Source organism: Nestor notabilis, unplaced genomic scaffold (genome assembly GCF_000696875.1).
Source record: "Nestor notabilis isolate BGI_N333 unplaced genomic scaffold, ASM69687v1 scaffold162, whole genome shotgun sequence".
NCBI classification, from domain to species: domain Eukaryota; kingdom Metazoa; phylum Chordata; class Aves; order Psittaciformes; family Psittacidae; genus Nestor; species Nestor notabilis.
This window is the reverse complement of record NW_009918515.1, coordinates 16094-32602: the sequence shown is the minus strand read 5'-3', so window position 1 is coordinate 32602 and position 16509 is coordinate 16094. Positions and strand designations below refer to the sequence as shown.

General features: G+C 37.7%; 1 protein-coding gene across 1 annotated transcript in view; it reads left to right on the top strand.

Annotated features, from left to right (window-relative positions):
- The window catches only part of ST6GALNAC3 (ST6 (alpha-N-acetyl-neuraminyl-2,3-beta-galactosyl-1,3)-N-acetylgalactosaminide alpha-2,6-sialyltransferase 3), a gene marked incomplete at both ends in the record, with an annotated part of 45140 nt that extends 30433 nt beyond the window's left edge, over positions 1–14707 (top strand). Inside the window, one exon of the mRNA XM_010009733.1 lies at positions 14298–14707. Coding sequence (XP_010008035.1) covers positions 14298–14707 — 410 coding nt within the window. The remainder of the gene's footprint in view (positions 1–14297) is intronic.
- Between the last annotated feature and the right edge of the window lie 1802 nt (positions 14708–16509).

Genomic DNA, 16509 nt, shown 5'->3' with positions numbered 1-16509 from the left:
AATTTCATATGAATGAGAATCTTGAGTCTGAAGACTACTGAAATTAGACAAAGTTCAAATCTGAACACAGACTTCACAACATCATCCCAGTTCTGAATTTCAGCCATGATTGTTCAAGTGAGAGAGACTGAGGAACAGTGTGTGATCATAGAGATATGGATGAGAAGAAAACCCTTCCTTAGCAGGCAAGCACATGGATTTTAATCCTGCCAGAAGATGGTTTTGTCTCACGCTGCTTCATGGCAGATCCTGCGTCTCCTATTTTGGAGTGCTTTCCATCTCTGTATTAGTGATGACTGCCATCAGACACCTGTGGTCTCACTGCAATGGCTCATTGATTATACATGCAAATCAGAGAAACAGCCGTGCAAACCCTTGATCATTGTCCTGAAGTAGAATGTGGTTTAGACATTAAGTTTTACTCAAGTTTTTTAGAATCATGGACTGGGTGTTACTTTCTCCTTAACGAAAGATTCAGAGTATTTGAAAACTGGGGAAGCTTTTTGTGCATGTCTATGTTTTGTTAGCTTGGGGTTCTTTCATAAATCTTTTTTCCAAACCAATTTTTTTTGTTTTTTCCTTTTTTTCCCTCGAAGTTTTTCCAGCTGCTGATAGTGTTCAAAATTGCTCTGTGCTACTTGGGATCAAAACATTTTGGCAGCAAAATAGAGCACAGGATTAGCTGTTTTAATTGTTTCAGCAATAAATGGGAAATAATGAATAATTTTGGAAAATAATTAAATTATTGGGTAGCCAGGACTCTGGAGGTGTATTGGTGTATTCATGAGGTGTATTGGTTATCTCCACAGTTAATTACTTTTTGATTTGAAATGTGTGTATGTGGAAGTAAACAGCAATGTGTTTATTAGTTACTGTATCTGGGTTGCCCAAATAGCATTTAATCCACCCCACATCAAATGATTTGTGGGTAAAAGGGTGCTCTGGGAATATCAAGGCCCAGAAAGATAGCAGCCATGCTCTTTACATTTAACTTATTAATCAACAGGTAAGAAAAAGGAGTGGTTTGTGTCTGGTCGGGTATCCATGAGCAGCAGCCAGATGCTTTGCCCTTTCCAAATGTACTCTGAATAAGAATGAAACTTATTTTGCCCATTAGATAGCATTATCTCTGTGGAATGCCAATTCATATCTCCTTGTGCTGTGTGTGGTTCTCACATATGGGATTTTAATAACCTTCATGCTGTGCTATGAATTCATAAACAGGGCTGATAGAGGAAAGGCACCACAGGACTTTATTTTTTAATTATTGCTCTTTTGAAAAACAGGGTCCACAGGATTTTTGCAAGGATCTTCTGACAGAACTAGCAATGGTTTTGCTGCTACAGTTACAAGGGGAGGGGATAATTACAGTATTCACTTGTGATACACTTTTTCAGAATTTATTTTCATCATGCTATGTTTTGTAGCCACTATAATTCTGCTGTTGGTGCTTTGCGGGTCTGATTGTCTGGGAGTATTCCTCATTTTTCTAGGATTGAATGTGCATTTGATTTCTTGCAACACTCCTTTTCTCCTCCTCCCCTCTGGCCCAGCCTGTGAAGCTCCAGCTTACTGCTTAGTGGTCACTAGCACATGACTGCAGTCTTGACCTCTGTTTTGGAAAAGATTTATTCATTCTGGATCAGTGTTTCTTTTCTTTCTTTTTACCCATCTCCTAACCCCAGTCTGTTAGAGCTACTACTTCTGCCTCTCAGCCATGTTCCAGTACTGAAGGAGACAGCACTGTTAGTAAAGATAAAAGTACTATCAAGAACTCACAGATTGGTCTCCAGTCATGACATGATATAGATCACCTTGTATTCATTGCTAACTGGCCTTAGAAAGAAATGCTATGAGGAGACTGAACTAAAATTTACAGTCTCTACAAATATCCTATGAGGCAATGAACCTAAACTATTGAAACAGCCAGTTTAACACTCCTGGACCTAGTTCGCATATGCCAGGAAGAAAAGTGAGCTATGTTGCCTGCCCATAACCTGTGCTACACTGGCTGGAGAGCACTTGTGGTTATGATCTTAGGTCAATCTGATTCCAGTCTTGTAACTGTGCCTAATAATGTTTTATCAGGAATAAGATTTATTAGGTGAAGGTTCTGTGAAAGATTGTGATATGACATGAAGATCAAATATTATCATCCCATTTTCATTTTAGGAAAGTTTCTTTCTCCTGCTGTATTTTCTGTGTGATTTTCTGTGTGACAGACAGTAGAAAGAAGAAGAACAGACAAGTAAAAGAATATTTTTTCATTTATCATTCAACTTTCAATTTTTTTTTGTTTTTGTTTGAGTTTTTGAGAGGTTTGGTTGTTGGGGTTTGGGTTTTTTGTTTGTTTTGTTTTCCGCTAGTGATGAATACTCCTCACTATTAAAAATGTGTTGTCTGTTTCTTTAAAATTGTCTCTAAAGTGATAGAATTATAGAATTATTAAAAAAAAGTTGAAAAGAACCTCTGGAATGCATTTTGTCCAACATCATCTATAAATAGGACTAACATCAAGGTTAAGGCAGGTCTGTGCCTTGATAACCTTTGCAAATCTCTAGGAATGGAGACTCTTCTGGGAAGAATCTTCTGTATGATGGGGTAGCTGAACACACACACACACACACACACACATTTTTCTTCATACTGCATCTATAATACTGCAGGATTATGACTCAGAGGAGATGCCAAAGCTTTCACATTTGCTTTGTAAATATTTTCTTACAATGAAATTAATACATTATCTAACTCTTCAGATTTATATATCTTGCTGCTTTTAGTTTTGTTAATACATATATATATACATTTAATTAATTTAAAGTCACTAAGCAGACAAGAGAACACAGAACTGACATGACTATAGAAAAGTTATACAAAATATACTCTTCACGGAAATGAAGAAATGCTGTTTCTATGCAAGCCAAGGTTCATTGCTGTCCTCTGGGCTTTTCATTCAACATCAGCTGCAGCCTGGGTGGGCATTTCTTTTGGATGACTATTTTGGAAGTAATGCATTACTTCAGTGGAATATATATATATATATATGTTTGAGTTTGTTTTTTACTTAGCTGTATATTATAGTGCCTCAGACCTTCTTTGTGGCATGGAAGTGGAACTTAGCCTCTCCAGTTCCCTATGTGTGGTTGTGAGCTCTTGACAGCTAGAGATACAACAGATCATGTAGCATGGAGCAGCACTGATCTGGAAGGAGGAGGAGCAGCACCGTACCAGTCACTAAGAAGAAAATTGACTCTATCCTAGAGAAACCAGGCACAATCTGTTTGCTGTAGAAGGCAGTTGTCAATCTTCCATTATCACTCCCATTGCTAGGACATCAGCTGACTTGTATTTTGCCATATTCATATATCCAGCAAACCAAAGTGGTCAGCAGGCAGATGCTATCAGAGGGAACCAAGTTTCCCTCCTTATTGCTGTCCCCAAGAAGCTGTTTTGTCAAAACTGTGGTGGATATTGCTGTATCAGTTGGACTTACAGAGCAGCTGATAAACTTTGGTGTTGACCTTTAAGATTGCTTTTCAAATTGTCAAATAGTAAAGATCCTGCTGTCACTGCAGTCCTTGGAAACATGAGGAATCACATGCTTCCTTAAGACAATAGGTTTAAAAAAAATCCCTCAGCCTTCCCTCTCCCCCCCCCAAACTTGTGCACTCAGAAGCAGGGTTGAAATTCATATCAGACTAAACTCATTTCATGCCAGCAAGAGCAGGAAGCTAATATGACCTCTAGGTTTCCATCCCAGAAACAGACTTGGGGGTGCGTGGGGGGATAATTTCAGTAGTTACCAGATAAGCGAGAACAACAGTATACATGCTCACATATAGAAAAGGAAGACTGTCGTCTGGCTTTCTGAGTAGACAGCTCACCTCAAGAAAATACCCTGCATCCTTTTCACAGGTTGAAGCAGGATCATAGCTGAGAGGCCTCTGCTGAGGACCAGGCAAAGGAGCAGCACCATGATCTTGTAATCACACAGAATGTTTTTTTCTGAGCTACTTTGTTTTATGGTCCCATGCCTAAATTTATTCTTCAGAGCAGAATATGTCTTGTTGGGCACAGCCCTGCAGATTGTCACTCCAAGCTGGATGTGTCACATGAGATGCTTTCTTGTTCTTTCTCTTGCCACTCAGCTGAGTGTCTTTACAGATAAAAAGCTTTTCCGTCTATGAACTGAGAATCTAAATTTCTCTTTCCAAAATTCAGACATTAGGTGAAGTTATGGCTCCAATGATGTTGGTGGGAGTTTTGGTTTTGACTGTAATGGAGGCTATGAATAATTTTCCTAGAAAGTCAGCATATAGGTACATTAAAGTGGTATTTTTCTCCTTAAGATATGTGAAAGACTAAAAATTAATTTCTCTCTTAAAGATCTAAATTATAGGTAGAAGAGCTATATGATTAGAACTACCCATTTTGCAGGTAGTGTTGTTTATATCTTGCAACTGTACCATTGTCAGGCCAGACTATATAGTGGAGAAAAGATTGATAGGATTTTCAATTTTTAATAAGATTTTGTTTTGCAATTGTTTCTAGCATGCTTCACCTCATAATGTACCGCCTCATTTGTGTGGGTGTGTTACTTAGCACCTCCTCAGGCCTTGATCTTGTTCTGAGCTCTGTAGTGATGATGCATGGTCCTGGCACTAGGCCCTATTGACTTCAGTAAGATTTGGCAGAGGCCGCTGTGCTCAGGGGTTTTTCTTTATCAAAGGCTTTAAAGTGAGGGGGGAATTGGGCTGTTGTGGGATGTGGTAGTAGCAGAAACTATATTGGAAAGCTCCATAAGGAAGGAGAACTGATACAGAATGGTCTTTGAATTATTTATAAATCATTTAACGCAGTAAAACTCACTTAAGAGTGCTTATAAAGTTTTTAGAGATAATGTTAATCCATGATACTAACTAGCGTTTGCAATGAAACCTGCACTGATTGAAAATTGGTTAGCAGACATACACAGTGAGGCAGACACGTAAAAGCAATCGGAAGAGAGTATATGTACAATGACTTTTTCATTTGAAACAGACCTTTAACCTTGTAGTTTTTAAACATGCAACTCTGCTTCAAGAGCTTCCATTAACAACTTAAAAGACCTTAAAATAAATCTTCCTGATTATTTAAGCAGAACTTTCCAATCCAGTTTAAATTTCTGTCCTAGCATGCAGTACCATAGTTTTTGAAAATTCAGGTATCTGAAAAATGGTGATTTAGCCTTGTATTTTTCTGCAACTGAAATGATTTAAATATGTAAAAATAAAATATATTTAAAACAGTTTTTGGACTAGGACCTTAAAGCGAAGTTTTAACCTGAAATGACATTTTTACAGAAGATTTTAAGCATTTGTAAAGCTCACAGTCATAAAGTAGTACAGTAAATATTCCCAATATACCAGTAAAGGGAAAAGAAATGAATGTGGCCAGAAGCAAGTACATATTTTCTTTTAGATAAGGCATCCTGCAATTAAAAACACTGGACTCAGAAAGCTTCTTAAGGCTTATTTTGTCAAATGAAAAATGCTACTGGTTTTAATGCTGTTGTAACAAACCTTATTGTTATTCCTGGCATGGATATTTTTTTTTTTAATTTCATAAAAATGGATAATTAACATTTTAGCTTATCACTTTCCTTCCATGCATACAAATAATTTGAGAGATAGACCACCGAGACAAAATTAAATAATAGGTCTAGACAGCATGGAACAGAAATAAATTAGGGCTTAGGTTTTCCAGCCTATTTGGTGGATTTTCATGGGGGAAAAAAAAAAAAAAGGAACCACAAGGTAGTTTTTCTGATAGTTTTTTGCTGCTTACCTTGATACAATGTTCCCATATCAGATCCCAAATAAACTGACCTGAAATAAGATCTGAACTTCATCTTACAAGTCACATAATTTATTTGTGAGTGTAATTTTTTCAAATGTATCTAGATTAAAGGCCTAACAAGCATCCCTGCCTCTGTGATTCAGACAAATAAGTTCCCAGATAATGGCCCATGATTAATGGTGAGTGCTGATAGTAGGAGGTTATTAGAGAAGCAAACTTGGAACAAATCTGCTGTATACATTATATACTTTACTGCCATCTGTGGGTATTTATAATAAATACAAATTAAAATCAGTAGTTACAGAGTAAACAATGTTTTACATATGTGACAAAGAATTCCCTAGACATAGTCTTATACTAGGCAACTTCATAGTGAAGAATTCTCATTTGGTGTTTTTGCACAGATACTTACTATTATTTGCAATGGAAAAAACAGCTTTTGTGGAGAGAGTCCTTTTGGCCCTAGTTGCTTTCAAGGATGTCATTCTCAAATCCACTCTGTAAGGAAGCATTATGTGTTACATGTGCTCTACTGCCATCCATGGTACTGGATGTGAGAAATTGTCCTTTTCTACTGTGATTCATTCACTATTCAGTCCATGTGCTAACAGCACATTCCCACCGTTTATGTCTCCTTGAATTATAAGTGACATTTTACCACCTTGTGCTTCGTATTGTTTGCCTAGCAAATATGCCTGTATAGAGAAGAAATTATATCTTCCTTATTGCTACATAGGAAAAAAAAAAAAAAGAGAAAAAATGTAATATAAACAGAGAATTGAAGAAGATAAAGTAACACTAAATATTATGATACCAATAACTTGATGGATCAAGTGCTGGTAGTAAATGTGCTGTTGCAAATACAGTCTTTCAGTAGAGTGACAGAAGGGGTGCCATAGTTAAGATCAGCTAATTGTCTTCTGTTTGGAGTTGTTTATGAAGTTTGATGGACAGAGTCTGGTTTAAATTGTGTTTCTCCAGTCACTTTTGTGCACAAAATTCAAGAGTCATCACATGCTAACAAGGGCAAGTGAGCAATGTGGTGAATTTGAAGATAAATGACTTGTTGGATTCAGCAAGCAGTATTTGGTTGGAAGAATTCCCCGCTTTTGAACTATTACAAAGCCATGATATTTCAAAGCCTGTGTATTTGTGAATGAGTGATAGATGGAATGTCGCAGACATTCTGGTTATTTATGGTCATCAGGTAAAGCACTGGGATGAAGTTAGTGCTCTAGAACTACAATATAGTGTGTTTGGTTTTCTGTTTTGAACATCTGTGAAATTAATTTTTTCATAGGCTATTTTTCAGAGTGAATCTTATTTAAGTGCCTACCTCATGAACTTCTGGTATAGGGTTTATATGATGGAATTTGTATGTAGGTTTATTTTACTGGCTATATATCAGTATTTTACTTTTTCGCAAATCCTGTTTCCACTTACATGTCTCTCTTCTAAACACTGTATTCTGCCTTGTCGTAGCCTGTTTCATTTCTTTTCTGATATTTTTCTGTCCTCTCTTCTCTTTTGGTATCCTGCTTCCATTTATTTCCTTCCCCTTTTGTGACACATTCATTCATGTTAATAAGAGCACATCCTTTCTGCCATCCTACCTGGGGAGAGGAGAATTTACCATCCACCTGAGACACAAACTAAAATGCAGCTTCTACTGACTGAAAGCATCCTTCAGGCAACGCCTTGGGGCAAAACTTTCTTCACCTGCCTCTCTTCCAGTGCTCAAAGTCCCACGGGGCTGTTGACCATCAGTCCTCCAGTGATCTGCTTCTGCTGGGTCTTTCCCTTGTACTTGAAACACTGAGTCTGGCAACTTCCTTCCTTCATTAACCCTCCATGCACAGAAAGAAAATTTTCTCCTGTTGTTTATTTACTCTCCACCACCTTTCTATTTTTGTATCTGTTTTACCAATAGAGCTATCAGGAATCTTTCAATAGTTTATGATTCCAGAAGAAAATACTAGTGTAGGCTTATTTAAAAGGTGTCACTTTTAATGAAGTTTAAGCTGGAAATCAGGAAAAAAAAAAAAGGAAAAAATGGAAGGGACTGTTAATGTGAACTACCATGCTTTAATCTTTTCATAATACAGAAAAATGTTCAAAGGAAGGAACATTTTAATTCCATTTTAGAAAACTATTTAAATATAATTTTTAATAAACAAGAAGTTAAAATATTTTGATCAAGCTGGGTCTGGTTTTACTCAAATTTTGGTTTATGGGATTATCGTAGGGGATATTATTTTTGACTTTTCAATTTCTGCTTCATAGTAGAATAGGGGAAAATACATAAACGACCTGGTTTACTTCTTTATAAGTCAGACACTTGACTCTTGCTGTTCAAGAGTTTTCTCACATATATTTGAAGCGTTTATTTTTCAGCACTCAGTATCATGAGATGTACTTGATTCTTGCCTTGTTTCAAGGCTGTCCATATTGTTCCCAATAGCAGCAGCAAAATCAACAACATGCTGGTGAGCATTTGCTCTGCTATATCTTGAAAGAGGTACGAGCTGGCATGGAGTAACTGGAGCTGTCTTGAAAGTGAGAAAGATGACACTGCATCACTTTGCACTGTGGTTCATGTTCAGAAGGTTTGGGTTTGTAGGGTTTTTTTCCTTTCCATGAGAAAACAAGCTGAAATGTTTCAAAACCACACTTACTAAATTAAAGTTTAGACGGTGCTGGAGAGTCTGGCATGCAAGTTTCAACCTCTGCCCAAAGTCCATGCTTCCTTCCCTTTCCTGTCTCTGCATCAGTGACATCGGGAATCCATTGACATCAGGAATCCACAACATACTTATTAAAGCAAAGGGCTGATACAGCCCTTCTAGGGAGCTGTAACGTGAACTGCAAATCAAGAATAGCAATTCTGTAACAACTGGGTCAATTCATATAGAAAGAATTGCAGTGATGGTTATTTATTCAGTCTCTTACTGCAAAAGTAGTCCCATTACATGGCTCCTATGCATTCCCTTCCAGTTAATTCAATTTAAATAAAACCTTTCTCCTACAACTTATGTATGTATCAGTGACAGTAATCTAAATAAAATCCCAGGCGCTTGAGTCTCAGGAACAGTCTTATGAAGAGGCAGATCATATTCTGTTTATTTGGAAATGGGATGCATGTTGACATAGGGCTTATTTTAAAATAATGTTAAAATGTTACAATTTTTATGAAATTTTAACATTCATTTTTATGAAGACAGAGATGTTTCTTGGGATGTGATGCTGAGGGCTAGGACCAAAATCAACTGCTGAGGACTAGAAAAGCACAACACTACCACAGGAGTGAAGGGAGAACTACCACAAGTCAGGGTAATCAGCCCTGTGGAGTTTCACCATTTTTACTTTTATCACTTGATGTTAGTTATATAATGTGATTTATATACAGTGCTTCTGAGTGCTCTATTAAATTGAAAGCTCTTGCTGGGTGAACACACAAATACTATATTTCTTTTCTGTAAATGCACTGAATTTTGTCTTAGAGAAGCCTGGCAAGTCTTTCCTTCCAGTTAGAGGTCTGAAGAAAGTGAGTAAGTGTAGATAAATCCAGCTTGGTTGATCATCACTGTAACACGGAAAAAAATTAAAATACATTTTATGCTTGTAAAGTAGAGAAAAGTAATAAAAACAATGCCAGACGGTTAATGCCTCTCTTGTACCTTTCATTTCAAAGACCTCAAAAGAACATCAAGAAGAATAAAGGCACAATCTATTCCCTGTTGGCATCATTATAAATGTTGTATCCTCTAAAACTCCAAAGGCGTCCAAGAAGAGTGGAAGGATAAATGGCACTGAAATAAAGAAAGTCTCTCTGGAGCTTTGTTCAATCAGCTTTGTTAGAATTCACTCAAATAAGATGATTATAAGAAAAGATCTCATTTGTTTCAACATTAAAGGAGCAAATTAATATGTGGCAAGCTGCTAATAATTGCCTCATTATGTAATGAATGGGCATTGCGTCTAATTTACAAAATTACAATCATAAAGTAACAATTGGGAAAGTTTAATCTGAATTTCCTAACTATCTGTATGATTAGTTGTGGGATTCACAGAGCAAAACAGAGTTGGTGTTTGGAATGAACTCTCCAGAGCACCACCAACCTGCAGTGTGAAGAAGTCGCAAGAGAAATTCAGCTTTTCATCAGTGTAAATTACATTTGCTTAGGTCCTGAGCCAGGTTTGGTCCAACTGAAGAGTGAATCTGCCAGTCTGTGCTAAGATGGGAGCTTGGCATATGACTGGTATGTCAAGACATGGTTTTGTTGGACTCCACTGACTTGTGCTGAAGTCTTAGGCAAGAGGTTAAGAGACCTGGCCTGAGATCATCCTCTCCTGGGACTTCAGCAGACCCACAGGTCTGCGGTTGGGAAATCTGGCAATTTGTGCCACTGGGAAATCTGTGCCACTGGGAAATCCACCCATACACATGGTCCTGTAGCTGGAATTTCGGTCTTTTGGTGGAGACATTTGACATGGTGGAGGAGTTGTTTCAAATTGGAAAGTAATCAATTTTCCAAATATCTAAATCCTCTGTTGGAGAGAATCATGTTTTGTGACCTACTTCTAGTTAGATTTGCTTGTGACCTTTTCTAATTCTGGCTGGTTTTGTTATTTAATGATTTGACCTTTGATTCTGTGAAGCCACTTCAGTGCTAAATGCAAAGATTTAATAACTAGAACTGTTTGATAAGTGACCTTTATTACACAGCTATTTCTCTTTGCTAGAGCGACAGCACTGTTTTGCAAGTTCTAATTCACAATTTTAATTATCTTTTCTATTGTCTGTAAGCTTACACAGGAAATGGAAAGGTCAGACATTTCATTTTCTTTACTGATTAAAATATAAGTGCTCCTCAACAGTTACAATGTATCATTCAGGAGAAAGATGGGACAATTTGTCAGAATCGTGCCCAGCTGCTCTGCTGAGGACTTCTACATCCTTCTGGTCAGTGACAAAATGAATGATTTTCTAGAAGCAATAACAGCTTAGCCCCTGTGGTGTGTAGAGGTGAAATACATGTCTAAATACATGAAAAAGGAAGAAAAGGTGAATGATTCTCTACATTTTTTTTTCTTTAGCTCATATATCTACAATGCAAGTGAATTAAGATCTTGTGAAAGCGTTGTAGTTTAAGCCCAGCTGGTAACTCAGAACCACGCAGCCGCTCACTCACTCCCCACCCCCCTTCTTCCTCCCCATCTCAGTCCAGAGAGCATAAATTAGTAACAGCACAGGTTTTTCTGTATGGTTTTGCCAATCTGTATCAATCCCATTGCTGCTGGACCATCTCCACAGATGGAAGGGCAGCCTGGACTACATGACAGATGCACTTTTGGTTTCTTTGATAAGGCTCATGATGTGTTAGTGTCACATCAATTGCTATCCTGATGTTTGTGGTGTGGACAGCTGTAAACATTTACTGTTAATTGCAAAACAGATCACCTAGAAGGCACATTTTCTCTAATTCTCCAGCTTCCACCTCTCTGTATTCCAGTTTCTGTGTTTAAGAATTGCCTCTCTGCTTCTGTTCATCCTTAATACAAACAATACAGCAAGTTTAATGGAAAAGCAGCGGTTTCTCATGCAGGTTAGGGCAACCTTACAACCAAAAATCTGTATATGGGAAACAGTGAGGGATGTGGGACTCAAGAGTGGAGTGAGGGGAGACAACAGCACATCACTTCAACTCCTCAAGAGTCATACAGAGCTGTCAACTGTGTCTTAGTTCAGTAGCAGAAGCAGCAGCCACAACTAACCAGGTGCTTCCCAATGCCAGCCCCTTAGGCACCCAAATCCCTGTGCCTGAATAGCTCCTGTGGGAGCCAGCTGGCAGGAGAGCTACATTTGAGCAGCTTTTGAATCTTAACATGATGGACAGCCATTTCTGAGGTATGGTGTAGTAACAAACAGGAATGTCATGTTAAGTGAGGAAAATGAGAAAGCTATTATATGTGGATGACTGAAACTTCGCCTTTTCTCTGTGACACACATAAACACTTACAAACACCACAAGCTGCAGTCTTGTGTGCATATGGGGGTTCAGTGAATGAATGTTGATGTGTATTTTCTCATATGTTGAGGAAGATATGATGCAAAAAAGATACTGAAGTCAGTGGATGATTCTGATATCAGTGGAATGTCTGTCATGGGTGTCAGTCTTTTAAATCTATCTGGGATCTCTGTTGGGAAACATGAGTATTAGGACACATACAGTTTCTCTACATTGTAAAAACTGTTTATTCTGAGATAGGGCTGGGAGGGGTTAAGCTTCTGCTTCTATTGAAGAAGAGCAGATTATATGTTGACCTAGAGCAGGCATTCAATATTATGAAAGCGCTTTATAAATTGGAACAAGATAAATGAATCACAACAAAAGAGCTAGAAAACCAGGGGACACAATTGCAGGAGTGAGTGTACTCAGTTTATTCAAGCAGAACAGTTACACTCAGTGAATAGAAAATGTGCAATGCATTTCTAACTGAGGTCAGAAAATCAAAAAATTCCAAATTTTAGAGAGCATTTTAATGGATAAGAAAGAATATTGTGGGGAGAGAAAAACAAACAAACAAGCAAACAAAAAAAACCCCAAAAAACCACAACCAAACCCAAACCCCAAAACAACACTGATGCTGAAACAAATTTAAATGGGACTGGATTCTTGACCAAATTGGCTTTTCCTATCTAGCAGTTTCATATTCAACATTTGTTAGTTTGAAAATTCACCCTGGAAGACATAAATTAATCTACTGGGACTTTAACAATTCACTTCATGTTAAGATGTGAGTTATGCTTATGGATTTGTTTAGGTCACCCAGCCATGTCCTCATAATGTATCTTAGAGAGTATTTCTGTAACTAAGCAGTAAACAGAAAGACTGTTGTGTTCAGCTGCATCTCCTGGGATTTCATTCTTGCTGTCAGAGAGCTGCGCAGGACAGCTCTCTAAACTACAACAGCTATAAAAAGAAATACATGGTGTTCTGTAAAGGAAACATTGCCAATGATTTTGCATGCAGTCAGGCATCTTGAACTCCTGATGAAATGAGGAAAGAACATTTTCATGAATCACTCAGAGAAATCAAACCAATCACAGTAGAGAAATCAAACCTTTTCAATTGTGAGATTTATTGCAGAAGTCTTGCAGTATGCGTCTTACTTCAGTACAATCTTTGTCACCCAAAGATGAAATCTTCTGGCTGTTACAATTTGGCTCTCTTCAGATGTTTATCTCTTGTCCTTGTATTATGCATCGTTATCAAAGAAATTTGATATTTTGTCAGACATTATGTCCTAAGGTTGTAGTGGCCAAATGTAGCCACAATATTCATCCACATTAGCTAAATGAGGTGGGATTTTGAAGGGACGTAACCACAAGTCTGATCAGAAAAGCACATAGGATCCTGTCAGGCTAAATGTCTGAAGAACATGTCGGGAATTATTCCTAACAAACATTAAACTGAAGCCACTTGTGCAAAAGATCAAGTTTGTGACCATACAAAGAATTGTAGATGACCTGTGGACTGGACTGTCTTCTGTAGGTTTGGTGTGTGTGTGGATTGTTTGTTGGGTTTTTTTTTAATGGATCTAATTTTCCTTTGAGTTAGATCTCTAACTAAACTTTTCATACAATTAAACTTAAGGACAGGGCATTTCCTTTTAGTCTTTTGGTACAAAAGAACCAAAGGATATTTACTCTTTATACTCTGACAAACGGAACTTTTGATAGGTCCCTATGTCTCTGTTAGACAGATAACTCTTTCTGTTTTCAATTCTTACTGGAGAAATATTACCCTAGAACGTGATCAGGAAAGATTGTCTTTTACTTCAGCTTGTCCAGCATTAAGTTCCTAGTTTACGTGTCACCATTCCATCAGCCTCTTATTTTTCATAAGTCATAACCATTCCCTGGAGAGAACAACATAGTCTTCTGCCCACATCTCCTTTCCAGCTGCAGGATTTTCATACTGCTAGAGTTACATCTCATGTTTGACTTCTACCACAGATTTGCGAACTACTCATCCAGATGCATAAATACAGTCAGCGTGTGGTTAAATTTCCAGCATTACATTTTCTCTACTGTTGCTGACAACACCATGTTAGAAGAATACATCGATCTAAATATTGTTTTCTGCTGCTTCTTTCTTTTGTTGTTTACTAGTGGAAAGAGTAGGATTTAGAGGAAAAAAAAAATACTATTTTTGTAGTTGGCTTTGCAAGATGGAGAACAAAGGAAAAGATTGAAACCACCTATTTTGCTAAAAGAATTGCATTCAGAGCTCTGTAATCGTAGGGGTTTCTACCAACTCTACCACATGGGGATTGTTAGGTTTTCTTAAAGAGAAACATTGCTATCAATCTGTTGGACTGTGCCTGTTTTTATTCTCGGTCTTCCTGTTGTACAGAGAAAGACTTGCTGTATATTTTTGTTTTCTTTCTTCCAGCCTCTACAACTTGACTGTGACCTCTGTGCCATTGTTTCAAACTCGGGACAGATGGCTGGCCAGAAGTTGGGAACCAAGATAGACAAGTCCTCCTGCATTTGGAGGATGAACAATGCTCCCACAAAGGGCTATGAGGAAGATGTTGGGAAGAGGACAACTGTAAGAGTAGTTTCTCACACAAGCGTGCCTCTCCTACTCAAGAATCCCGAGTACTTTTTCAAAGAAACCAACAACACTGTATACGTGATCTGGGGACCATTTCGAAACATGAGGAAGGATGGAAATGGCATTGTGTACAACATGTTGAAGAAAACTGTTGACAGCTACCCAACTGCCAAAATATATGTGACAACAGAAAAGCGCATGAGTTACTGTGATGCAGTATTTAAGAAGGAGACAGGAAAAGACCGGTAAGTCCTAAAGACCAATTATTGTCCTGAAGACCAATTATTGTCCTAAAGACCAATTATTGTCCTAAAGAATGATTATAATGTTTGACAAAAGATATGTGAGAGAAGTCTGTGCTGGATGCCAGCTACTAAATGAATCACCAGATATGTTTTTAATGGATTGTTTTATGGTTTTGACTGTTATAAACACTTGATGAGGCAGCAGCTAGGCCTCATTTACCCCACCTACGCTACCTTCTGTTCTTTCCATTTCTGTTGGCTTGAGTCCCAAAAATATTGGATGCCTTCCTGAAACATTTTCAAAGCTGTATGTTGTTTTCAGCTCAATTTACTATTGATTAGATTGACATTTTATTTGAAGAGGATAATCCTACACAAACAACATTTCCAAATGCACAACCTCAGGATAATAACTCTGGATATTGTATTTCCTTCTCTATTGAGATTCACTGTAGCTTTTCTTCAAACACAAACCTCAGGGTTAGGCATCATTTCTGTTTCTTGGTGAAAATGGATTATCAGCGATACTGTAATAGATATAGGTTTTTACCAGACTTATGCTGAAATTCTATTTTCCATGCCTAAGAACGTGTGTTTGTGCTGCTTGAGTGGGGGCTGTAAGGAGATGAAAGTGTGAGGGCCACTGTTTTGGCTAGCATGTTCAAAGCAGAAATTGGATTTGTGGAATTGAGGCCACAAATTGCAGGATTTCATAACCAAGGGGGAAAAATTGTGATTGTCTGTATTTTGGTATGGAAGAGCACCTGTCACACAGACTCACTGGAGCTTAACTAGGAAGGAGTTTCTAGATTACTGCTGTGCCTTAGTAATAATTTTGGAAATGGCATATCATGACTTTGAAGTTCTGAAGGACTGTAGCTATTCCGACCAAGCTACAAATACAGATATTTCTATATTCACCAGCAGTTTAACTCAGTCCAAACTTCTGACTTAGCTTTTGAAGAAGAAGAGCTTATTCTCTTTTCATAGATTTGCTTTGTTATTAAACTGTCAGAACTTGGTTAGAATTGATTTTTCCTTTTTTAAAACTATTGAAACATAGGGAAGAACTTGGCCCTCAGGCGGTTCACCATGTGTACATGTTGCTGCTGTGATTCTGGAGTTGGAGTGAGCACCTATGTGTCATAAAGGTGGCAAGGTTATCATGGCTTCTTTAGTTTCACTAAGCAAGCTGATGAACAGAGGCTAATAGAGAAAACACATAAGATCCATTCTTCAAAAACACCCTCTAATAATCCAGGTCATCCACTTTACATATTAATCAAGCTAAATATGATCATGGGTATGTTATAACATTGCTAAACATAAATTTGCTTGTATTTATGACTCTTCCTTGTTAACAGTCAGTCAGGTCACAGTGACTTTACAATACTTCATCTAAATCCTTATGGTGAGGCCAGGCCTTAGTAAATCCTATCAAAAAATTTCACCGTCCAATGATAAAGTATCCTCATCTTCAACCTAATCCATTCCTCTTCAACAAATTACCACATCTCAAGGCTTTATTATTATGCAATTAACACAATACAAATGCTTCTTTTCATGTCAAAAGCATGATTGTACTTCTGTTCTCCCAGTGCTTATGAACAAAATTCTCAAGCAGCCTATTGTCAAAGTAGGAAAAGTTCTTTCACCTCGATGCATTACAACTATGTTTCACATTGAGAACAGCAGCAAATTTCCTGCCTCATGACCCACATCACATTATGTTTGCACATGCCTTCCTTTAACACTGTGAAAAAAACCCTAACACTTCTCACAGTGGCAATCAGATAACATCT